The 26,342-nt window shown below is 42.2% G+C and overlaps 1 protein-coding gene across 1 annotated transcript in view; it reads left to right on the top strand.

Moving 5' to 3' along the window:
• The window catches only part of ACAA2 (acetyl-CoA acyltransferase 2), a 33,471-nt gene extending 7,367 nt beyond the window's left edge, over nt 1–26,104 (top strand). Inside the window, exons 2-10 of the mRNA XM_007486666.3 lie at nt 4,106–4,272; nt 10,821–10,949; nt 14,372–14,488; nt 15,769–15,916; nt 18,226–18,401; nt 19,103–19,232; nt 20,887–20,957; nt 23,186–23,340; nt 25,465–26,104. Coding sequence (XP_007486728.1) covers nt 4,106–4,272; nt 10,821–10,949; nt 14,372–14,488; nt 15,769–15,916; nt 18,226–18,401; nt 19,103–19,232; nt 20,887–20,957; nt 23,186–23,340; nt 25,465–25,549 — 1,178 coding nt within the window. The 3' untranslated portion in view covers nt 25,550–26,104. The remainder of the gene's footprint in view (nt 1–4,105; nt 4,273–10,820; nt 10,950–14,371; nt 14,489–15,768; nt 15,917–18,225; nt 18,402–19,102; nt 19,233–20,886; nt 20,958–23,185; nt 23,341–25,464) is intronic.
• Nucleotides 26,105–26,342: the final 238 nt, after the last annotated feature.

The raw sequence follows: 26,342 nt of genomic DNA, 5'->3' as shown, positions 1-26,342 counted from the left end.
TGTTTGATTCTAGGGGGCAGAGAGAGCCACTGGAGGAAAGTGATATGGCCAAATCTGCCCTGTGGAAGGGAAGGCAAGAAGAGCTTTAGGGAGGCTATTATGGCCTTAGTAGAGGAGAGGTCAGATGAAGGCCAGAACAAAGGTACTGTCTGTTCCAGGGGAGAGGAGGAGAAAAGATAGGAATCTAGCCATAGTTGAGATACACCTGGGCCAGGAAGTATAGACAGGATTAGGGAAGTTAGGAAGAGTGGTTTGGAGAGCAAATAGAATTAGGTTTGCAATTGAGCTTGCCACTAGATTACACTTGCGCCACTCACAATGAAAAGGGGATTATGGGGGTGACCCAGCCTGCCCACTGATGCATCCAGGAGGGGATCTGCAGAACCAGGTAGGAATGTGGTGGGGGCAGAATTATTGGAATTTTGTCAATAGCACTTACAGAGCTGCTATAGTCTTTTTAGATTGTGTACTTAAAGAGCTGCTACTTATACTTATAGAGCTGCTACAATCTATCTGTGTGTCTTCCATTAATTGGTTCTAGGTACACCTAGAACCAATTAATGGAAGACTCATAGATACATTGTGATTCACTATAAAAACAAACTTAATTATATTTAGAATATTTCACTCATGAAACCATCTATGTGTTTTTATAAGTGGAGCACTTAGAACCAATTAATGGAAGACACGTAGATACATTGTGATTTACTATAAAAACAAAACTTAATTATATTTAGAACATTTCACCGATGAAACTATCTATCTACCTGTTTTTATAGGTGTGGAACACCTAGAACCAATTAATAAAAAACACACGTATATGTATTGTGATTTACTATAAAAACAATTATATTTAGAACATTTCACCCATGAAACAGGCTGCCCCACCAAATAGTTCTACATCACCAGGAGTATTCAAACAGAAACAAGAAGGCCATCTGTTAGAATATAATAAGTTCATCGTGAAGAGAGATTATTTTGACCTTTGTTCTTCTGCTCCCAGTACCTAGCACAAGGTTGACATATAAGTAGGTTCTTAAGGAATACATACTAATTGATTGATTAGTGGTAGTAGAAGGAATTTTTGCATTAAACAGGAGGGTTGAATTAGCTGACTTGCAATATCCCACAGACATGGCATTTCGAGGTTGGCAAAAATGCTTTTCTGAAAACAACTCTAGGAATAAATATTGCAAATCCCATCACCCCATTTTATAGATGAGAAGACTGCTCAGAGAAATTGTGATGTCCCCAAGACCAGACAGTGTCAGATTCAGCATCCTACCAGGTCCTTTTCCTAAGGGAACATCGATTAGGTTCTTCCCTAATGTGCCAGAAGCAGGGCTTTTGTTAGGGGTAAATTTTAGGGTTGAGACTGAATATATTTTTTAGTTGGTCGCCAGGGATTTAAATTCTAAATCCCCATGAAATGCTCAAGTCAGAATGGAACTTTATGGTGGTTTATTTACAATAGAAGGAAGAAATTAAGAATGAGAGAGAGAGAAAGAAAAGGGGAGGATAAATGCCCCAGCCTGGTCTGAACCCAGCCAGAGTTCAGAGGCCTCAGCCAAGGGGCCTTCCCAGAAGATTAAATCTAGCCCAGCTTCCAGCCATGAGGCTTCCTCCAAGATGAGGGACCTCCTTGGAGGCTGGTGCCTCCAGAAAGATCAAGGAAAGGGGAGTCAGCCTTATCACTCACCACGTGATTGTCTCAGGGAAGCAGTCTGAGGACTCACACTCGATTTCCTCCAAGTCAAATTCCACCGCCAAGGTCCCTCTCACAGGAAGTGACATGAAATATAAAGGCAGTTCTTTACGTCACTTCGTCACTTCTTACATGTACCAATGGTGGTTTAAACTTGGCTTTGGACAGCCCAGGGGGTCAGTCAGTTGTTTTTGATTCATCACTTGCTAGCACATGTGGGTCATAGACCTTCACACACACACACACACACACACACACACACACACTCAATCCTTAAGTGGGGGTGTATACATTCCTGGTTGCTAAAATTCTAAAGACTAAGCAGGGTGGAGTAAATCTAAAATTCATATCCCCCCCCCAAGATGATTGGGAGACTAGTCTCCTCAATTGATCACTTAACATAATCATCTTATACTTCTAAATCAGGGATCCTCAAACTTTTTACACAGGGAGCCAGTTCACTAGCCCTCGGACCATTGGAGGGCCAGACTATAAAAAAAAACTATGAACAAATCTCTATACCATTGTCTGGGATAGCAGAGGCTGCAGCACTGGCTATGATGGGCCTTGCACAGGCCCATACACTAGGCAGTAGTATACACAGTGTGGAATCCCCTACTCCAGATCGCCACTCACCATGCTGACATTTTCCATTGTGCAGCTACATAATCCTTTGCGCGGCACCTCATTCTCACTCAGTTACTCTCAGAACAAGGCACCACACAAAAGATTATGTCATCAGAAATGGTACTGTACATGAGCAACACCTCACTTTGTGGAGCTGCCACATACAGTGGCACCAATGAAAGAGGTACCCCTTCCAGAAGTGTGGTGGGGGCCAGATAAATGGCTTCAGGGGCCACATGTGGTCCACGGGCCATAGTTTGGGGACCCCTGCTCTAAATCTTCTAACTACAGGTGCATACAAAATTTCACCTTCTAAGAGGAAACTACAATAGTTAGAAGAGGGGAATAGAAAAGAGAGAAAGCAAAACCAATGTTTTGCTGGACACATTGACAAAAAAACAATTAGGGGGCAGTCCCCTTTTGGCATAAGAGTATAGATTCAAAATAAATGTTCAATCAACCTTCTTCAGTTCAATCAACCACACCCAAAGTTCATTCTGGATCTTCTTGATGTGGTGTAGGTTTTGCAGGTGTCTTTCTGCAAACAGTTCATTCGCTGGATTTTAGGAGTTAGCAAGCTTCTTTCCTTGAAGATCTTTCTCAAACAAAATTTTTAAATCTTGAATTTTTATGAAAATACAACCCATCCCCCGAAAGGGGGTGTTGAGAAACACCCAGTTCAGCTCAGGATGCATGGTTGAGTTATGGGTGTGTATGAGTCAATTATCAAAAGAAGAGGAAAAAATCTCAAAAACATAAAGAAAAAAATGGAAGAAAGTTAAACTTTTGGGAGAAAGAAAAAATTCAAAATCAGAATCAAAATATCAAAATTATGGATATAAAATTTTGAGTAAACAAGAATAAATTCATAATAGGCCCTTATATTAAGGTCCAATTAAAGTAATTTCTATCCCACAAGTCTGTAGGACAAAATACAGTAATATTTCACTTACCCATATGCAGCCAAGACTACAGGAAATTGCCATACTATAAGAGAGAAAAAGGACTAGATTTTTGTGTGTGTGATAGGGAAGTGTCGACCATTCCCTGGTCTTATTTTTTGTCATTCTCAGGGATAGGGGGAGCCAGGATGATAGCCAAACTTTGGTACTTGTCTGTGAGTGTTTCACAAAGAGTGTGGATATAAGGAGTCCTAGGTCTTAACATATGTCAAGCATTGCAACCTTGAGTCTCACACTAGGTTCAAGTTCTTTTGTATTGGCTTAGAAATTCCTCAATCCTACCTGGATTGGTTTCTTTTTTTTTTTTTGACCTGTGTGCTCTTTTGGGCACTATTCAGGTTAAGTCTGTGCTTCTGTGGCACTGTATAGATAAAGTCCTTTTATGATCCCATTTCCTAGAATCAGACACAAACATTAATCACAGTCCCATAACATTTATCAATAAATGGCAAGTTTCCATCGTCTAAAGCTTTGGGGGTATGCATTAATATTATTGCAAATATATATATTTTAAACTTATGTTACTGCAGAATAAAAAATAATATTGATTGTATGTACCTTAAGTACAAGAAATGAGAAAAGGGGAAAAAATCAAATATTCTAATCAAAAGAAAAGAAAAGCAATAATAAAATTTAAAAAAAACATAGGACATGGAGAACAGAACAATGGTTGATTCACTTTAGAGATCTGGCTATATAGAGGTGAGGTAACCAGGTGAAAAGTCACTCTTGATGTGGAGATCAAGATGACTGAAATACAGGTGAAAGGTCATTGCTAAAGTCGTTAATCATTTTCTCTTGATGTTTCTAGGTGTGTATATAGTTGCTGCCAAGAGGACACCCTTTGGAGCCTTTGGAGGTTTACTGAAGGATTTCTCTGCCACTGACCTAACTGAACTGGCTGCAAAGGCTGCCCTGTCTGCTGGCAAAGTTCCTCCAGAAATTGTTGACAGTGTGATCGTGGGCAATGTCATGCAGGTTAGTAAGGCAGAGGAGAAGTGTGCTCATCCTGCTTTCTAAAGATAACTCTTCCTTCTATGGATCACATTTCTCTGCATGAGGGAATAGTAATGAAAGGGCTTTGAAATTTGAAATGTACTGTAGCTCTGATAATAGCTTGAATACATCAAGATGTTGATTTTTAAGAAGAAGCAATGCTGCTCTGTTCCTAATCTAGAATAGATGTAGTCTACAAATATTTAGTTTGGAATGTGTTTTTAAAAACTTTCTGCCTTCCTAATTTGTATTTTGCTTAACCTTATATTAGGATTAATTTGTATATACCAAATGGAGAAAAAAAAAGTGGTCATACCTCTCTGTGTTCCTTATAGGTACAGAGGGTGGAGATGTATATACAAAGATTACTCAGCTTCTTAGCTGTAGGAACCTGGGCAAATCACTTAACCCTCATTACCTAGCCCTTATCACTACTCTGCCTTGGAATCAATATACTGAATTGATTCTAAGATGGAAGGTAAGGGTTAAAAAAAAATAAACACCAAGGAGTACTTAGTAAATATTTGAAGGAAGGTAAAGCCTGCTAAAAAACTATAGTTTGAAGACAATCCATTTGAAGAGCCAGTAGAATTGCTACTTTCTTTTTTTTAGTATGACATCTATGGCTTTTTCTTTTGAAGTTGAGCTCCCTCTGGAAGGCAAATTGTTTTCATGAAAATCATCTTGGTATTTCTTTTTTTTTTAAGTTTATTTATTTAATTAATTGATTTAGAATATGTTTCCATGGTTACATGAATCATGTTCTTTCCCTCCCCTCCTCTGCCCTCCTCCCATAGCCAATAAGCAATTCCATTGGCTTTTACATGTATCATTGATCACATTTTGATATTTCTATTCCTCCAGCCTTTTCTTTTTCATTTATTTTTTGGTACTTTTGATTCTATGACCCAAATAGGGTTTGGGATGAATTTAAGAAAGTTGGAATATTAGCCCTTACTTTTGGAGAACTTGAATCCTTCTGCCATTGAGTTTTCTACCCTCACATTCATTCTCTGGGAGCATTTCAAGTTTTAAAACTTGACACCAAAAAGAGGTGCCAACTTTGCTCTGTCGTCATCCCTGTTCATTCATGCTCTGTCTTGGGTTTAATTGTCAGGGGCAAATGGCTATCTGATTATCTGGATTATTATTTAGATACTCAAGAACTGCTTAATGTAGAATTACTTAAATCTAGGCCCTGAGATGGAAGGATTGGGATAGTAGTTGTCAGGAGCGAGCAAGCCAAGATTAATTATCTGAGATATTACTCAGCAATTGCTTCATTAATAATAAATTAGACATAAAGCCTGAAATTGAAAGATTGGGATTAGGAGGAAGGTGGTGGTGGTGAGCAGAGAAGTTCACAAGCTGGTTCAGAATAGCAGTTTAGAGTCTTAGAGGCACTGAGAGATGGACGTACCTCCATCACTCAGTAAAAACGTGTCAGAAGCAGAACATCAGCTGTGATCTTCCTGAATCCCAGAGAAACTCGTTTCCTTCTTTTTTCTTTTCTTTTTCTTATTTCTATTGCTACGTGCAAGGCCTGTCATTATCAGAGTTTAAATATTTCTCCTTATTGCCTTATTGTTCATCCCTAGGGATTCTTGATACTATTAATTCTAGTACAGTAGTTCTCAAAACCCTTTCAGAGGGTCTCCAAGGTTAAAACTTTTGTACTAAGACTTTGCCTATTAAAATAGTCCTCCTTTTTATAATTGTGTATCTATGTGAACAGATCCCTTCATATACTTTAACCAAAAAAAATTGCAAAAGATTGAATGCAGAAGCAGATACAAGAATCCCATTATCTTCCATCAGGCCAGACATAAAAGAGACTAGTGAAAATATAGAAAGCAATGCCACTACTCTCAATTTTTTTGTTTTTGAAAAACATATTTTTCATCTAAGATATATTATCTATGTTAACATATAAGGAATTTATTGTTGTCTTTTTTATTATATGCTTAGAAACTACCAACAACAAAAAATTTAAACAAATGCATAAACAATATTATGTAAAAAAACAAGCTTTACATTGTTTACAATTTGTTTGAAAATCTGTAAATTGCATATGTATGCTAATATAAACATCTGCTTTTGAGTCCCCTTTGAATTTTTTTTACTTGGATATTTTTTCTCTTAATTTTGTGGCTTTTTAAAAAATGTAATTATGGTATGTATCACTCTTTTTTAATAATTTTTTTTAAACCCTTACCTTCCATCTTGGAGTCAATACTGTGTATTGGCTCCAAGGCAGAAGAGTGGTAAGGGCTAGGCAATGGGAGTCAAGTGACTTGCCCAGGGTCACACAGCTGGGAAGTGTCTGAGGCCAGATGATATGTATCATTCTTATTCTCTTTTCATCTCTTTATATAGTGCCCTTCTTTTCTTTATATTTCCAATATTTGTCATTTCAACAACACGATACAATCCATTACATTCAACTATAACAATCTATTCAGCCATTTCTCCTATTCATTGCATTTGTGTTTTTCCTGTTATTTTGTCCTAATAAAGTTTACCTTGAAATAATTCTTTTTAAATTTGTCAGTTTTAATTCGCAATGTTGTAAATTCAATAGCTATAATAACCCAAAGAAACAAAAGCCCTTGGGAGGAAGGGGAATCTTCAGTAACTTTTAAGTGTTATAAAGACATACTGAGGCCAGAAAGTTTAAGAACCACTGGTCTCAAACAAGTGCTTTCTCTGCCTTCCCCAGACTAGCTTGGATCTTTGTAAAAGGTCAGTGTTATATATCCATTTATATATTTCCAAGTTATCTGTGAGGAATTCTAAGCAAAAGTAACCTGGTTTTATTTCTAATGAAAAAATGGATCAAGGTCAGGAGTTCTGAGTTCAAATGCCCTCTGTCATTAGCTAGCTGTATTTGGATATGTATGTAATCCCTTTGTGCCTTAAGTGGTTTGGACTAGATAATCATCTAATATCTCGTCCAGATCTGATTTTATTATCTTCCTTTGTGGTGAAACAAAATATTTAAAGAGTAAAGTCTAAAATAGAATGTGGAAATGTTCTCATTTTCAAACAAAGATGACTTATAAGAACTAAATCACATGCATGGAAAGATGGCAGATTCATTGGGGGGTTTTTTCAGACCTCTCCAACTTCTCCAAAGCACAGAAAAAGGATTTATGCTTTGGATAATGAATAACTAAAATTAAGTCAAAAGGTGACACAAACACTGCACAAGTGAAAAACCTTTTAAAAATTATTTTTATTTTTTATTGTTAATTTTAAGATAAAATCTAATGAAATATCATTGGAAAATTTAAATACTCACTCTCCACTTTTAACCCAGTTCACACCCAGGTTACAGCAGTGCAAACAATCTAATAGAGTTTTACTTTAGGGTCTCTAGCTGTAAGAGTCTACCCTGTCCTTCTGGGATGGTCACTCAGCCCAAACCCTTGCTTGGAGGCAGGAAGATTCATCCCCCAGAGTTCAGATCTGGCCCTGGACACTTACTAACATGGTGACCCTGAGCAAGTCATTTAATCCTGTTGGCCTCAGTTTCCTCATCTCTAAAATGAGTTGGAGAAAGAAATGGCAAACCACTCTGGTCTGCAAAGAAAACTCCAGATGGAGCCACAAAGAGTCATATGATTGCACAATGATTCAGCAGCATCCATTTCAAGTCCAAAGTCCATTTCTTCACCCTCTGTTTCTCTACCTTGGCACATTTTTCTACCAACCTATTACCACACTTTTTTTTTCTATTTCATTTCCTTGATTTTCTGTTTCCTAGGATCATTTTTCCAGCCTACCTAGTTAGTGTTTTGCTTCTACAGAGCATAGAAAAATATAAAGAATTCTTCAAAAGCTTTCACCTTGCTCCAAGTAGAACAGTTCGCATTTAACACAGGTAGTTGTTGATTGCCGATAGCAGGACTATAAAACTAGTCTGATGTTGGCAGGCCATTAAAACAGTTGCCTTGGTTTCCATACCAGCTGGATTTCATGTCCTTTGGATCTTCAGTCTTTAATCCCTTCGGTTCCATCATTCCCTCTGAATTAGGGTCCATGGAAAACTTCCCATTTGCTATCTTCTGTGGATTTTCAGAGGGCTTTTCAAGCCGTATCCTTCTCTGCCTTTCTTATTGCTTTTCCCTAAATTGTTTAGGTGGGAGATATCAATAAAAGTATCAGCCAACTAATTACTAGTTCCAAGGATTTGTTAGAATCAGCAAACTGACTTTCTATAAAAGATTATCATGGGGTTTTTGCCCTTCTTTTATTGATGGTGAAAAATGTCTCTCTGGGTGAAAATTATCCATCAAAAATGGTTTTCTGCCGTTTGTTTGCTGCCTTTCACCTGTGTTCAAAAGAAATGCAGACTATTAGCAAGCATACAAAAGTTTGCTATAAATCCCTAGTAATAAGATAAATGCAAAAATAAATCAAAACAACTGCAGGGTTCTACTTCATACCTATTAAATTGGCAGTGATGATAAGAGATCAAAATATTGTTGGATGAGTTGTGGAAAGACATGTCTATTTCAAGTACTTACATACCTAAAATACTTTTAGTAGAACAGTAAATCAGTCCATCCATTTTGAAATGCAATTTGGAATTATTCCAAGAAAATAATTAACCTGTACATATGTTTTGACCCACTGACAGCTCTATACCCTAAAGAGGTTAAAGATAAAAAGGAAGGCCCCCAAAATACTTATAGCAACACATTTTTTTTGGCAATAGGAAAGAACCTAAAATGAAATAAATGCTCAGTTTTTAGAGAATGTAAAAGAAAATGGTGGTACATGGATGATATGAAATATTATTGCACTTTAGGAAATGATGCCTACCTGGTAAAGCATTCAAAGAAGCATGAGAAGACTTATATGTACTGGTATAAAATTAAATGAGTAGAATTCAGTTACAAAAATGAATAATATGGAAATATGTTTTGCATGATAATTCATGTACAACCGAAATTGAACTGCTTCTCAACTCTGGGAGTGGGGAGGGAAGAAGGGAGACAACATGAATCATATATATGACTTTGGAAAACTTATGTGTAAATATGTTATTAAAATAAAATAAAGATAAAACTAAATAAATAAAAGTGAAATGAGTAGACCAGGAAAACATATATATAACTATGACAATTTAAATGGAAATATCGCCAAAAAATCAGAACTGGATGCCATGCAATTATAATGACCAAGTTTTGGCCCAAGATATGAGAACATATTCCCTTGTTTCTCACAGGGGGGTGGATTATGGGTATGGAACACATTGTCCAATTTGGTTGATTGTGTTGGTTAATTTTCCTTAACTATGTTTTCAGAGTGCAGCAGGGTTTGTTCTTTTTAATCTTTGTTAAAAGGGATAGCTTTCAGGAAGGAGAGAAAGATACTTTGATAAATGGAGGTGTTCTAAAAATAAAAGATATCACTAAGATTTTTTTCTAAAGAGTCTACTATGATTGTGAAACACTATTCTAAACTCTTTACTGATTTCCAAATAGCATATCATCTTCTGCTTGCAAATGTGAAAGAATACATGATTCGAATTTGAAAGGATTTTTCCTTCCTTTGTGAATCAGCCCTTTTAAAAATCCTTGTCTTGCCCTTTATAAATATGTTATGCAAGTTACACAGCTGACTCATCATTTTCTCACGAGCTCTTTTGAGTGGTGAGAATTTATCTGTGGTTCTTAGTTTTATTTACCTTCTTAAGGAATTTTAGGTAAGGTGTGAATTCAAATTTGCCCCCCCCCCTTAAAAGAAGAGGTCCCATCATACATTCCCTTCACGCTGCCCTGGGTTTTTATTCCTCATTCATTATGTGCAATCATTTAAAATGAAAGTATTTCTTGTTTATGTTGGCATATGATTTAGGGTTTTAGTTTTAAAAGATTATTCTTTTACAAAAATGAATAATATGGAAATAGGATTTGAGTGATGATATATGTATAACTCAGTGAAATTGCTTGTTAACTCCAAGATGGAGGAGGGAAGAAGGGAGGAAGACAACAAGAATCAAGTTTTCATGGTAAAATTTTTAAAAATAAATCAATAAAATGAAAATGTTTGGCCATACATTTTCAGATCTCAGTGTAGTTTCAGTGTAAAAGACACAAATGCCATGCGTACCTTGCCATCATGGCCTCTTTGAGTGGTGTTAACGATATTGGTCTTTAACATTAAGGATGATGTTTATTTTAAATAAAATTTTAATTTTGTAAAATAAAGTCTTTATTTTTTATGACCGTGTTCTCAGAACTAAAGAACTAAAGAAAATAAAAGCTGAATAGACCAGAGAGACGTCCTAGTCTTAACCCTTTCTTTTAGCAAGTTTTCTTTAGTAGGTTTTGAAATGTATTGACATGAAATTTCCCTTTAGGGACAACTTTTCAGGGACAGACGAATTGCTGGTGTAAAGCGAGGGGTCCCTTGCGCGTGTGACGCTTTGTAGTGACACTGTCAGCACAGGCTACGTCATTGTTTCCCCTCTCTCTCACTTTGCGGAAGACAGATTCATTTTTCCTCCCCCCCCCTTTCAGAGCTCTGCAGATGCTGCCTACCTGGCGAGGCATGTCGGTTTGCGTGTGGGAGTCCCTCAGGCCATCCCAGCTCTGACTCTTAACAGACTCTGTGGCTCCGGCTTCCAGTCCATCGTCAGTGGATGTCAGGTATGGAAATATTTGGGGTTTGAGTTTGTGGAAGGGAAGAGCCACCTCAGAGCTTTGGGTGGAGGGGGAGAAAGCCGTCTCCTCAATAAATCTAACACGCCGGCTTCTACTTTTTTATTGTGCTCAGAAGTCCAAACTAAAGGCAGGTAGGTTCCGTGGTGCTCTCTGACACTGCCTATTCCTCTGATCCTGGGCAAGTCCCTGAACCTCCTTCTGCTCATTGTCAAAGGGGGATCCCCGACTCCCAAGGCTGGTGAGGATAAAATGAGATCATTCTCTTAAAGTGCGGCTCTGGGAAGCCAGGTGGCACCATAGTTCATTCAGGAAGCTGAGTTCAAATATGGCCTCTGACACTCATTTAACCCTGTTTGCCTCAGTTTCCTCATCTGTAAAATGAGCTGGAGAAGGAAATGGAAAACTATTCCAGTATCTTTGCCAAGGAACCCCAAATGGCTATCACAGAGTTGGACACAGCTGAAAAAAAATAACTGAACTGAAAACGCTAGCTATTGTTGCTAAATCTACCCAAATCTCCTCAGGCAGTCAGCTTCATCTGTAAGACCACCGTCTATATTTCCTGAGGGGGGATCATAAATATAGAAAGATTTGAGGGAAAGAAAGAGTTTGTAAGGGAGCAAACAACTAATGCATTTTTATGACTTATTTCTGAAAAATGAATAGAGGTGGAGGAAAGAGGAATGACTCCCAAATTGAGGGAATTATAAAGAAAACCTGCTCTGTTAATAACAAATGATTTTGAAAAGTAGGAGGAAAAAGAAAATGAATATTCAAAAATTTCAAAAAGATTACACATGTATAATGGGTATCAAATTGCTTGCTTTCTCAAAGAGTGAGAGAGGAGAAGGGGAGAGGAAAAACTAAATTAGAAGAAAAGTAGGAGGAGATAAAAGAGACATTAGAGTATGAGTTTAATGCTAAAGCAGCTTATCGGGACAGCAAAATTAAAGGTGATGGAATATTTTATTTTAGGCTAAATGCAATGCTGAGTCAGCAAATAGGAGGAAAGTCCTAGGATTCTGAGCTGGGAACAGAACCCTGGAAAGAGCAAGCAGATTAACTTCCCCACTTTTTACAGATGAGGAAACTGAGGCTCAGAGGTTGTTTGGTTTGCCCAGGGTCTTACACCAGTAGTAGGTGGCAAAGCCACTATGCACCCTTTTGTTTGTCCTTCATCCCAGGCTAAGAGGGGGAAAAAACACCTTCTAAAGGGAGCAGCAAGATGACTTAGTGGGTTGAATGCCAGGACATGGGTTCAAATCAGGCCCCAGACATTTCCTAGGTGGGTGACCCTGGGCATGTCACTTAACTCCCATTGCCTAGCTCTTGCCACTCTTCTGTCTTAGAATCGATACATCAACACACAAGGCTTTCATAAGCCAATTATTGATGTGGCACTTAGTGTTTCCGTGCTTATTTTTACACAGTGGCCACTCTCAGAAACTCTTTATGTGCATCTATGTAAAATCAGTAACTTCATAATTGTATTATTTGCTTTTATTCCTTGGTAACACAGGGTTTTCTCACAAAGAATACGGGAAAGAGAAAGGAGAGAATAGAATCTCAAGATCACTTTTAGAGACTAGTGTGTTCATACTCATTATACATATATACATTCATAGGTTCATAGAGCTCTTCCCAGCTTCCTCAGAGAGGCAGCCAGGGAGAGTGGCAGATAGCTACTCTTCTTTTTTCTTTTTTTGTTTAAACCCTCACTGTCTATCTTGGAGTTATATATACTGTGCATTGGCTCCAAGGCAGAAGAGTGCTAAGGGGTTAGGCCATGGGGGGTCAAGTGATTTGCCCAGAGTCACACAGCTGGGAAGTGTTTGAGGCCAGATTTGAACTCAGGGCCTCCTAGCTCTAGGCCTGGCTCTCCATCCACTGAGCTACCCAGCTGCCCCCAGATAGCTACTCTTGAAGCCTTGAAGACCCGGGTTCAAGCCTTGGCTCTTACATATGCGGACTGTTTGGCCTCTGGCAAAATCATTTAATGTCTCAGTGCTCCCAATAACTCTGATAATCATTTCAGAGGTGCTGCCCACCTTCAGGGATTCAGCCCTGAGTCACACTATTTCTGTACGGGCCTGCCCCTTGCCCTTTGCCTTTGGGTTCTTTGGAGACCATGCTAGTCCATGGCTTAAAGCCGCAGTGCATCCCTGGATTCACATCCTCTTAAGGGACAAACCGCCGCCCAGCCCCCCAGATTTCCTCTTCTAGTCTGGCATCGACCTTGGATTTGCTTTCTGCACCGCCCGGAAATGGCACCCCCCCTCGGGAGCTCGATGCTCCTGGTCTCTTCCACTCGGCGTCCGTTTCATTTCTCGTGATGCTGCTTGATCCTGTCCACGCACACGTCCAGCACGCCTCGACTTCTTCTCTTCTGAGAACTTTCAGTACACGTAGACGTGAGGCTTCCGGGCCGTCCAGGAGCCTTGAGCTCGCGAAGCACGCTCCCATCATATTTCTTGTCCCCTCCCCCAGGCCTCTTTCCACTGGCATCCAGTCTACGTTTGGGCTCATACACCGTCTCTGTCTCATCTTCGGTAACACGTTACTACCCTGAGCCACATGCATGTTTGTAACGACTTATGGGCGTGGCAGCATAGAATGGCCAGCGACCCACGAAATGCTGCTACTTCCTGGTGTCCAGTGAGTTTCTTTGTAGATCCACATTAGATTGAGAGCGTCCTGAGGACTGAGACTGTCTTTTACTTCTTTTTTATCATGTATATCTAGGACTTAGCCCAGCTGCCCGACACATAGCTGGTGCTTGATAAGTGAATGGTATTAGCAGCGAGTTCAAAGACTTCAGAATTGACACTTAAATGATTAGAAGTCATTCCAGAGGCATTTGGGTGGCCCAGTTCTGAAGAGGGGAGGTCCTGGGTTCAAGTCTGCCCTCAGACATTTTTCAGCTGTGTGACACTGGGCAAGTCACTTAACTCCCATGGCCTAGGCCTCACCACTCTTCTGCCTTGGAACCAGTTCAACCATATTGATTTTAAAAATGTGTTGTTGTTAAGTCATTTTTCCATTCTGTCCAGCTCTTTGTGACTCCATTTTGGGTTTTCTTGGCCAAGATACTTGGAGTGGTTTGCCATTTCCTTCTCCAGCTCATTTTACAGATGAGGAAACTGAGGCAAACAGGTTCAGGGACTTACTTGCCCAAGTTCCTAAGTTGTCTGTGACCCTGAGCAAGTCACTTAACCCCCATTGCTTAGCTCTTACTGCTCCTCTGCCTTGGAGCTGGTACTTAGTGTTGCTTCTTAGCCAGAACGAGAGGGGGTTTCAAACATCATCCCACTGACTTGCCTTTGTTGGGATCCTTGTTAATGGTCAAAGCCATCTTATTGGAAACGGAGAACAGAAATGCTTCATTGGCAAACTTCTCTTTTTTTAAGGAAATTTGTACCAAAGATGCTGAAGTCGTGCTGTGCGGGGGCACAGAAAGCATGAGCCAGGCTCCCTATTGCGTCAGGAACATCCGTTTTGGAACCAGGCTCGGAGCGGACCTCAAGGTTGGGACCACCATGTTGGATTTTTGTCATCACTGCCCTTTTGTTGCTTTGCCTTTGTGTGAAGAGGAATGGTTAGGGGGCAGGGGGAGGGGAAGAAGGTGGCAAAGAAGTCAGTAAGAGGAAATAAGGGAGCCGAATAAATGATCCAGCCGTGAGCCTATTGTGAGTTCTGGCCTTTCCTGTGGAGACCCACAGACCCACCATATCCAAGAACGATAGTGATTTGTGGCACTTAATGATACTCTCTTCGTATGATCACTTTAAGTGCTAGGATTTCACATTCTTTCTTTCCAGATGGACAAAAAGGTAACAAAGTGATCATTATGCTTTGCTAAATTGACTAGAAAGAAATTTAACGGTGTTTTCAAGCACTGTGTTATAGCTCACTGGCACCGTAACCTTTCTGAAAAGCAATCTGGAACGGTGCCCAAAGGGCCATAAAACTGTGCACACCCTTTGGCCCACCAGTACCACCGCTGGGTATCCCACACAGGCCAGAGATAGGGGGAAGGACCTCATTGCACAAAGATATTTTTAGCAGCTCTCTTGATAGTGGCGAAAGAACTAGAAGCCAAAGGATGATGAACAAGTTGTGGAAAGACTTCTATGATGCAAAGCAAAATGAGCAGAACCAGGAGGCCAGTATATCCAGTAACAGAAATATTTTACGGTGATCAGGTGTGAAGGACTAAATTATAATCAGCAAAACATTCGGTCCTAGCATAATTCCAAGGGACTCATAAAAAAATGCTACCCACAGGCAAAGACCTGTTGGAATCTGATTGCAGGTCAGAGCATCCCATCTTTCACTGCATTTCCTTCCTGAGTTTTTTATTGTATGTGTAATCTGTGTCTTCTGTCATGACATGGGAAATATGGACATATATATCGCATGAAAGCACTGATATAGCCTATATCCGACTATTGACCACCTTGGGGAGGGAGGAAGAGAATCTGCATCACAAAATGTCAGAAAACACTACATGTAATTGAAAAAAATAAAAGAAAGATAGCCCACTGGCAACACTGGATATCTTGACAAAGCTCTAAGCTGAGAAGTTGTACCCCCCACGTATTTGTACATATTTATTTATGTTTACTTCCCAGGATATCAGACAACTTAATTTAAATAGTACTCCTAGTAAATGTGCTTTTACAAAGACAACTTACTTTTTTCATTTTAGAAGCTATGAAAACGAGTTAACTTTAAATGAATTACTGCATATGACTTCTATAAAACCTGCTTTAATGTGTTCTTTATTTACTCATGTCTTTGGTAGCTGGAAGACACTTTATGGACAGCACTGACTGATCAACATATTCAAATTCCCATGGCCATTACTGCCGAGAATCTTGCCGTAAAACATAACATAAGCAGAGAAGCCTGTGACAAATATGCTTTGCAGTCACAACAGAGGTGGAAAGCTGGTCAGTGAACTTAACTGATGAAAAAAAAAACATTTCTAACATCTATAATTTCTAACATTGATCATTTTGAATAAAAATATTATTATTATTTGATAATGATGCTTTTCATGATACCCTTTTATTTTGAAGTTGTGTGTTATGGGATTTGAGGTCTTCTGTCACAACTCCTTTGGGGCTGTTTTAGCTGATTAGATGAGAGATCTGTTGATGAGTCAGATGAGCCATCCTTGTTCTTAGCTAAAGGCTTGGTATCCCTGATTGTCACATCTCTGGACTCCAGGAGGGTCACAGAGTACAGTTCAGGACGTACAGAGCATACTTTCCCCACACAGCAGTCCAGCGTCCTTATCAAATGATTATGGAATTAAAAAAAGATGTTTGCCAGCAGGAAAAAAATAGTGGATAAGAATGAGGGTTTGGGATGTAAACAAGTAGGGAAGCAGGGCTGAGTTATGAGCTGATGGGAATAGAGTGGCTAGGGGATTCCATCTACAAGGTGACAGAGTATGGCGCTGGGGCTCAGTGTTGGGGAGGCTGTCCTCTCGCCTTAACTGGGACCTAAATTTCATGGTTAGCTAGCTTGCTTCCCCTGATAGTTTAAATTCTTAAAGGGGAGGAGCTCCATGCTGTATATACCTTGAATAAATATTTGCCCAATTTGTTCCAAATATGATTCTTTTTGAAAGAATGAAGCAAAATAATTTTTTTCAAATGTAATATTCTTATTTTTCTAATGGGCCAGTATTTTTTGTTTGTTTCCAGGCTGTATTTCATAGAGAGACAGTGTGGCAGAGATAATTTTGTCCAGTCCCTTCATTTTACAGTTGTGGAAACTGAGGCCCAGAGTGAAGTGACTTACTTATGTATGAATGAATAAGTACATGAATGAGAAAGCATTTGTGAAATGTTTGGATGAAAATACAAGTAGTAAGTAGTAGATTCGGGAGCCCAGTTGTTCTGTCATTATAAATCCAGTGTCTTTTTCATCTTGCCCAATATCCTCTCCAGGGAAGCAAGGTCTCTTTCCTGAGGTAGAATCAGGAACTCAGGATTTGAGTCTTGCCAGACCATGGCTGAATCACTTAACCTTTCAGAGCTTTCCACATTTAAATGGGGAAAATATTGACATTACTGACCTCATGAAATTTGAGGAAAGTCCTCTGCAAACCTGAAAGTGCTATATAAATGTGAGTTGTAGTCTTAAAATTGGAGAAGTTAGAGTGGCAAGTGGACCTTAAAGTCGCCTGCTCCATCCTCCCCAATGATTCCAAGAGGCCAGCTCCAGTGAAAGGAGATTCACAACCTCATGAGGCGGTTTGTTGTTTAAAGACTCCAGTGGCCAAAAACCATTTATTACTATGTGGAAGTGTGTGTGTGTGTGTGTGTATACACAATACATATACATATATTTATATAGGAAAATTATGGTTTTGATTTTTGTGTTTCATATATATAACAAACACATATATAATAGATAAGCAATCATGAAAAATGTGTAATCATATCTTGTTGATGGGGTCAAAAAGATGTTGGGGTCTGACCCAGTGAGAAAAGAGCCATGAATAAATGTTGGGGTCTGACCCAGAAAAGAAGCCATAAGCAGTCTCCCAGAGCCATGGCTGCTCTTGGCCAAAGGTCATGTACCAAGCCGAGCTGTTACGGTGAGCCCAAGTGTCTTATCTGGGGACGTGGTCAAGGCTTCTTCTGGAGTGTTCTCGTAAGCTCTAGAGAGGTTTACGTTCTCTCTGGGAAAGATGTAGACCTCTTGTACAACCCTCCATAAACAAAGAATCTTCATGTCGTCTCGCAGGCAGCTGTTTCACTAATGGACTTCTATCTTGATGCATGGATCTAATTGCCTAACAGAACTCTCTCATTGTAAAAGTTTGCCTCTTTGTCATAATAAATGGGGCTTATGCATAGTCCCTGTCTGATCCTGCTTTTGTATCTCCCCTTGCGTCTCTCTCTCTCCCCCTCCCTTTTTCTTGCAGTGTCAGAACCTTGAGACCAGCATCTTATATATAATATATATAACATGTCTATATGATTGTATATTATATTTTATATCATTTATAGACACATATGTCTATATATGAACAAATGGGAAGAACGTTATTTTTAATACATTAAATACCTTACTAGTCTATTATGGAGGCAAACTAAAAGAAACTTAGATTTAAGCTGAGGAAGAGGAAAGGGTTAGCCTAGAAATTGTGTTGTTTATTCTTTTCTCTGTTCAATTCTTTATAGAGATTTTTTTTCATATTTTAAAATTTTTATTCTTCAAAAAATTAATTTTGCCATTTCAGCTAATGACGCTGGCCACTTTAATAGTGAAATGGCCCCAATTGAAGTGAAAGTAAAGAAAGTAAAACAGATGATGCAGGTGGATGAACATCCTCGGCCCCAAACAACATTGGAACACCTGGCCAAACTCCCTCCAGTCTTCAAGAAACAAGGCACCGTCACTGCAGGAAATGCTTCGGTAGGTATTAAGTACAAAGAGAATGTGGTTTTGTTACTGTAGGTATGAGTATAGTTTAGTTACTTATTATTTCATTTTATTTAGTTGAGAGTAATGTTCTAGCTTTTTGAGGTTTGGGAGGCAGCACAGACTGATGAAAATATCACCAGCATTAACTCAGAGGTCAGATCACCTGAGTTCAAGTTCTGATTCTGATGTTTACTCCCTGTGTAACCTTGAAGGCCTCGATTCCTCATCTGTAAGATGAAAAGGTTGAACTAGATGATCTGCAAGGGCCCTTCCAGTGCTGGGTTTGGGATCCTAGGATTCTGGCAACATGGCAGAACTTACTGAGGTCCTTAGGGGAGGGACCTCTAAACCATGTAGGTTCTGATTTCCAGTTCATTTGGCATATTGTATAGAAATATGCATTGCCTTTTTTTTTTAAAACCCTCACCTTCTGTCTTGGAATCAATACTGTGTATTGGTTCAAAGGCAGAAGATCAATAAGGGTTAGGCAATGGAGATTAAGTGACTCGCCCAGGGTCACACAGCTGGGAAGTGGCTGAGACCAGGGTCTCTATCCATTGAGCCAGCTAGGTGCCTGCTGGATCATTCTCTCTGGATTCATTTTCACTGCCCCTGGCCCCCCACGTTGTCATTACCTTGGATCTCTTTGCATTGTCATAATCTCCCCTTCACATTTTGCTTCTCTTTGCCAGGGAGTGTGTGACGGAGCTGGGGCAGTGATCATAGCTAGTGAGGATGCTGTTAAAAAGCATAGCTTGACCCCTCTCGCCAGAATTGTGGGCTACTTTGCATCTGGATGTGACCCCACTATCATGGGCATTGGTAAGTTATCTAGAAATGAATTGCTTGCTTCCATTGATTTTGATGGAAGTGAGTTATTTAATATAATCAGATGGTGTTCAGTCGTGTCTAGTTGACTCTTCATGGACCCCATTCAGTGTTTTCTTGGTGAAGATACTAGAGTGTTTCTTCTCTAGCTCACTTTACAGATGAGGAAACTGAGGCTAACAGTGAAGTACCTCTCAGGGTCACACAGCTAAATCTTGAAATGAGGAAAAGGAGTCTATCCATTGCTCTACTTAGCGGCCCATAAAGTAACCAATATTGCTGTTTTAGCAGGAGGCCCCTAGGGCCACTCTATTATGGAAACATTAATAATTAACAAATTAATACAGTTATAATTATTATTTTTAAACCTTTTCCTTCCTTCTTAGAATCAATACTGTGTGTTGGTTCCAAGGCAGAAGAGTGGTAAGGACTAGGCCATGGGGATTAAGTAACTTGTCCACAGTCATACAACTGGGAAGTGTCTGAGGTCACATTTGAACTCAGGACCTCCCGTCTCTAGACCTGGCTCTCAATCCACTGACTACCCAAGCTGCCCCCTAATACAGGAATTAAACTCCAGCCAGGCAAGCAATCAGTAGATTATTAAGCAGTGACTGTGTAGCTAGCACAGTTCTCCATGCCATAAGCCTAGCTCCAATCCCCTCCCATCCCTGGAGAAATTCACAGCCCAATGGGGAGACACTCCCAATTTTGCGCCCCAAGGCCGGTGCTCTTCCCAAAGGGCCGTGCTGGGCAGGAGGAGAAAAGTGGGGCCTGCTCCTTCGGATTCCATCATTTATTCTGGAGAGCAAAGAGCACTGGGAGAAAAGAACAGTCAGTTTCCCCACTTCAGGTCCAGACTGCCTCCCCCTCCCTCCCGTGACGGCCTGCTAGTGGATGAGAGAGGCTCCGCCCCTCCTCTCGTGCTCCAATAGAGAGCTGTCAAAGCAGAGTTCTGGCCTCCAGCCTTCCCTTGCCCAGCCCCACCCTGGCTCCGCCCTCAGTGCCGTCACGTAACTATTTATTATAGTTTAGAGGCTGGGTTTAGTGTCTGAAGATTTCAATTTGCATTCAGCTCCAGACAGATTCTAACCTTGCTTGGCCTGGGCTAGTCACTTAACTGTTTGCTTTAGCTAGCTGAACTGTAAAATGGAGATAATGACAATCCCTGCTTCCCAGCATTGTTTCTGGGATTAAGTGAGCTAAAAACGGGCCAGACCTTGGTCCAGCGCCTGATCAAGCACTGCTGAAGTGTTAGCTCTCCTCCACATGCCCTGGGCTGGTCCATGCCTGGCTTCCTGGGGCTCGTGTCCCACCTTGCCCAGACTGCCTTCCTCCATGTGTATTTATGTCGGCTAACTGTGGGCTCCAAGCATCCTGTGGGCAGGGGCTCTTTTCTCAACTTTCGTATTCCTTGCACTCGGCACCGTGGGTGGCTTTAAAATGCTTCATGGCCATGAGGGCCTCAGTTAATGGTGTGCAGGAGGATACGGGGCAATTCTAGAATTGTTGTTAGGAAACCCAAAGCCGGCCTAGCTGTATTAGAGCAAATTAGCCCTGCTGTTTCGGCATTAGCTTCTCTCTTCAGGGAAAGGAGATCTTTTGTGGCACCCTTAAGACACCGATAGATTGTTAAAATTTCTTACAGGTCCTGTTCCTGCCATCAAGGGAGCACTAAACAAAGCAGGGCTGAGCCTGAAGGACATGGATTTGGTGGAGGTGAGTATTCCACCTTTTCTGATAGGGCCATCACTGGGCCCTTTATTCTTCCTTTCTTCATAGTAATAATAGTAGTCAGTATTTACAGGGCAGCCAGGTGGTGGCGTAGATGGAGCGTGAGGCCTAGAGACAGTAAAACTCATCTTCCTGAGTCTCTGCCCCCACAGACTTCCCAGCTGTTTGACCCTGGGCAAGTTACTTAACCTTGTTTGCTTCTGTCAAATGAGCCAGAAAAGGAAATGGCAAACCACTGAGCCAGGAAAACCCCAAATGGAGTCACAGAGAGTCGGACACTGCTGGAAAAGACTGAACAGCAGTATTTGCACACAGGGCACTTTCAAGTTTGCAAAGCAGTGCTGCTCACATTTTAAAGTGGGTCCAAGACTTTCCATTCTGCTCAAAGGAGGCCTGGACTGACTGCATCTCTGTTGCCTGAAGTCTAAAATAAATTCATAAAGACTCATTACCAGGTTGAAAGAATATAGGATTTCTTGGCTAGAGCAGTCTCTTGTGGACTGTCTGCAAAATTAGAAAGAGGTTGCAACAAGTATTGATGGAAAAAATGTTCACTTCAATAAGATTACAGGTCCTTAAAATATTGCATTATTAGAGGAGTTTATATTTAACTTAGTAGGCCATGCACCAACATGTACGATGAGGAATAAGTGTGTTTAAAACCATTTTACAAATGAAGTGAGGCAATACAAAGAGCTAACATAATTGGTCTGTTTTGTAACTCCATTTTTACCTGTTTATATCCTAGCAATTAGCACTGAGCCTGACACATAGTAGGCACTTAATAAATATTTATTGATTGGTTGATTGAGCCCTGGGCATTCAGTAGGTGATAGGGTCGAGCATAGTACCTAGACTTCTTTGTACCAAGTTCACTTAAGAGGTTAACTGTCTACTAAGACCACACAGCCATTAATCCATCTGGTTCAAGTTAAGCATTAATGGAGAAGGGAAGAAAATATGCTTTACTAATGCCCACTATGTGCCAGACAGCGTGCTAAGAACTTATAAGTATTATCTCTTGATCCTCACAACTACCCTGGGAGATAATCCGCCTTCTACAGTTGGGGAAACTGAGGCAGACAGCGATTAAATGACTTGACCAGAGTCACAGCTAGTAAGTGTCTGAGGCTAGATTTTAAACTCAGGTCTTCTTGACTCCAGACCCACTGTGCTATCCACTGTGCCATCCAGCTGCCTGACTCATTAAGTATCTGTCGTGTTGCCAGGCCTCATGCTCAGTGTACCGGCTCTGAGAAAGTGCAGGTGCTCATTTGTATTCCTTCTTGCCTGGGCACTTCTAAGAGCCCCCACGTCAACTTAGAACCTTGGGAAGATGCCCACAAGATTCTTGATAAGGACTGGCCTATGGCACGAAGATGCCCGGAGAATTCTGCTAAAGCTTGGTGACCTGACGGTTAGCTGTACTTCTCCCAAAGCGAGATGGCAGGCTGTGGCGCTCAGTGCGCACGGGCCGCTTTGGGTCCCCTCCTCAGTCTCATGCTCCAGGGTGGTCTTGCCTAGTTCCTGAGCTATTTGTGGTCCCCTCGCTGTTCCTGGTGCCTCGGGAGCACATTCCGCTTTGGGCCCATCCCTCCGGGAATGCAGGGGCTCCATACGATGTCGGAATCGGCCCATTCTGAACATTGAATTTACGTTAAAGGGGCTCAAGAGAGCATTAGCCTTTTGTGGCACGGGGCACTGTGGTGACTCTTAGCCAGCCGAGCCCTCAGAGGCCTTTTGTTTGTAGTGTTATCTCCTCAAAAAGTCTGGAAACTGTAAAGTCCACAATTACTATCTAGAAGCAGTACCAGGGCTAGAAAACTTCTGACTTAAAAATGGAATATTTAATTGGGAGCATCTCTGAAGCAGAGGTCTAAGCTGACACCTAGGCAAAAGTCATGCTGAGTGCAAATATGAAAACTCTACGAAATTACCCAAAAGATAAGAGAGTAAATGAAAAAAGGGAATTGTGAATTAAAACTGGCAGCTAGGTGGCACAGTAGATAGAGTGCTGGGCCTGAAGTAAAGAAGATTCATTTTTCCGAGTTCAAATTTAGCTTCAGATACTTACTTAGCCATATGACCCTGGACAAGTCACTTAACCCTGTTGGCCTCAGTTTCATCCTCTGTAAACACCAAATGGGGTTGCAGAGAATTAGAACAACGTGAATCACTGGAGCTAACCAAGGCCTTTACCCTCTCTCCTGAAGGTGAATGAAGCTTTTGCTCCACAGTATCTAGCAGTAGAAGACTCTTTGGGCCTGGACCCAAGCAAAACCAATGTGAATGGAGGAGCCATTGCGCTGGGCCACCCATTGGGAGCCTCAGGAACTCGAATCACTGCTCATCTGGCTCATGAATTAAGGTATTCGTGAGAAATTACGGTATTTCAGCCTTACAGCGATCCAAACAGCCACATCTCACAAATTGGTTAGCTGTCCTAAGGCCAACCTCTAATTGGGAGGTTCCGAATAGATAAAATCGGGGTGTCGTATTCCATAATCTTATTTAAGGTCATAAATCTAGAGTTGGAGCTGGCTCGGAGACCCTCAGGGCCAACGCCTTCATTTTACAGATGGGGAAACTGAGGCTCGGTGATGGTCATACAAGTAATAAACGTCAGAATTGGGATATGAACATCCGGCCTCATCTGAAAACAATCCGAGTCCCTGGGTTCTCGCCCTGGTGCCTTTGCTAGGGAAACCCCAAAGGCGTCCCGAGAGCGAGACCTCCTGACCCAGCGTAACTCCAGCTCCGGAGTCAGGGCCCTCCACGCTGGGCCGCGCAGTCTAGACTCGCATCATTCAGTCTCATTATGGAGTAGGTGGTCGCCTTCCGGCCTCTGTGCCTCTAACCCCCACTAGCCCCGGCCCTGCCCCCTTCAGGGCTCTAGATTGTGTCTTCCCAGGGGATGCGGAGGGGCCGCTTGGGTTTCCCTCAGCCCAGAAGGCCCCAGGCGCTGAGGCTCCAGAATCCAAGCGATGGCCCTGGGGCCTGCGTGAAAGCAAGGAATACTGGGATTGGAGAGGCCTCAGTCTCAGTTCTGCCAACGCACAAGAGCTCCACCTTCTGGCGGTCCAGCCCGAGCCTGGAAGGAGACAAAAGCAGGGAGAACCCCGGGGCTAGAGTCCGCAGGGGCTTTAGGGCCAGGCAGCCCCCAAACACTCTGAAGCCATCTCGTCCAATCCCGTCGTTTATAAAATGATGGAAAAAAGATTTCCCAAAGTTACGGGACTCCAGGATCCTGTGATCTGGTGACCCGTGCCCAAGATCCTCCCGCTCCCACCTCCGTGCCTTTGCCCTGTCGGAGCCTGGGATGCATTCTGTCCTCTCCTCCTCCTTCAGGATGCTCAAATCCCACCTTCTTGGGGAGACCTTTTCCAGGCAGTCCCCCCTCCCTGCCCCTCCCTCCGTGCATGGTTTGTATGTTGTTTCCCTCATTAGAGCATAAGCTCCTGGAGGCGGGAGCCCTGTTTTTGTCATTCTTTTTAAGCCCAGCACTCACTGACCGCAGTGCCCAGTCCTAGCGCTTCATTTAGTCACAGGATTAGCTGGGGAATCGGGGAACTCATTCCCGGTCCCTCTGGATGCTTGCCGCCCAGAGGCATGGAGTCTGGGAGTGGCTAGCTGTCAGCCTAGAGGAGCCACTCAAGGGAACCACCCCTCAGGGTGGTTGTGGGGATCCAAACAAGTGATAATCCTTGCAGACCTCCAAATGCAATAGAATGCTGCTATCCTTGTGGAGGCCTTCAGGCGTGGCTGACTCTGTGGCCCCATTTGGGGTTCCCTTGGCAGAGCCACTGGTCTGCCATTTCCTTCCAACGGAGGCCAGCAGGCCTAAGTGACTTGCTCAGAGGCACACGGCTAGTAAGTGTCTGAGGCTAAATCTGAACTGAGGTTTTCTTGAGGAGGAAGCCGGGGGAGAGGGCTCCCCTTTTTGTGAATGAGAAAATGGGGGCCAAAGGTCCTCGGCAGCCCTGCTCAGAGGAGAGCTTAAAGACCCGAGGACTCGGCTCCACTGTATTCCTTCCTGCACTTTCAGGCCTGTCCTCGAGAAGCCCCGAGTTCCGGTGTGGCCCCGGGCAAATCCCCGGGCCTCTCCTTGGCCCAGTTTCCTCCGGTAAAATGGAGATGATAGTAGAGCTGACTAGTAAGTTGTGAGGATCCAATGAGGTCATCTTGGCAGGCTCCGCAAAGGCTTGCCCAAGGGGGAGGGTGAATGCGCGGCCCTCCCCCTCCCGGAGCCATTTCAGGTGTGAAGCCTCTCCGAGTGTCCGAGGCTGAGCTCCGCTCTGCCGCCCTGGAGCCAGCCTGTGGGTCCGGGTGGTCAAGGAGCCCGATTTCTAATCAGGAAGAGCCTTAGCTGTGTGTAAACATGAGACTCTTATGCCCGCAAAGGCCGCCATGGGAAGCTGTTCCTCGGCAGGGTGGAAACACGGAAGCCCCGGGCGCACCCCCACGTGACCTTTTCCACTGCTTTCTCTTCTAGGCGCCGGGGTGGAAAGTATGCCGTGGGATCGGCTTGCATCGGCGGTGGCCAGGGGATCGCGGTCATCCTTGAGAACGCGGCCTGAGCGGCCAAGGACGCGGCCAGGAGAGGCCCAGCCCCTACGCGCTTGTTTGGCAAATTGTGAACGAGAAACAAATAGAACCTTCGCCTCAATTTCTGACACCGCCCCCTGGTACCAAAGACTTCCTTTGTAGGGGGGGGAAGGGGGGGACACAAAGTTGGGTTCCAGGGACACCAAAGCAAAAAAAAATCCATTCATCCAGGGTGCGTGCCCATCCTGGAAACAGCCATTTCCCAGGTTTGGCACAGGTAGCATAAGATGCATTTCATTAGCCAAAATGCAACTAAGGAAACTTGGAAAAGGAGGATTCCTGCCCCATAGCCACCGGATAGACCTTTTTGCCTTATTGAATGATTGCAAAGCCTTCTTACCTTGTTGCCTTAACTCTAGTTCCTCGGTTCACTCCCCTCATAAAAGAAACGTTCCTAATTTTGTTGCAGTCAGAAGACTTTCACTGCATTTTTAAAAATTGTATTTGTTGTACACCAAGTGCATTTCATTAATCCTTGTAACAAAAAATATAAAATATCAATAAAAAGTCATCTCGAGTTCATGTTACTATGATGGCTCATTCTTAAAGGGCTTTGTGATTTACAAAGGGCCTTCCTGAAACCTTCAGCAGGTACCTGGTGGAAATTGTGGAGGAAATCGCACAGAAAGGGTTTGGAATGTTGGAGTGAGGATTGATGGACAGCGAAGGCAGTTGGAAGGGGGAGGGGAGACTCCGTTTTTGGTTCTACCTGCATTATCGCTATTATACCCATTTTACAGATAGATCAAGTGCCATGCCCACACT

The sequence above is a fragment of the Monodelphis domestica genome, chromosome 3 (genome assembly GCF_027887165.1).
Source record: "Monodelphis domestica isolate mMonDom1 chromosome 3, mMonDom1.pri, whole genome shotgun sequence".
Classification (NCBI taxonomy): domain Eukaryota; kingdom Metazoa; phylum Chordata; class Mammalia; order Didelphimorphia; family Didelphidae; genus Monodelphis; species Monodelphis domestica.
This window is presented reverse-complemented; position numbering and strand designations above follow the sequence as displayed.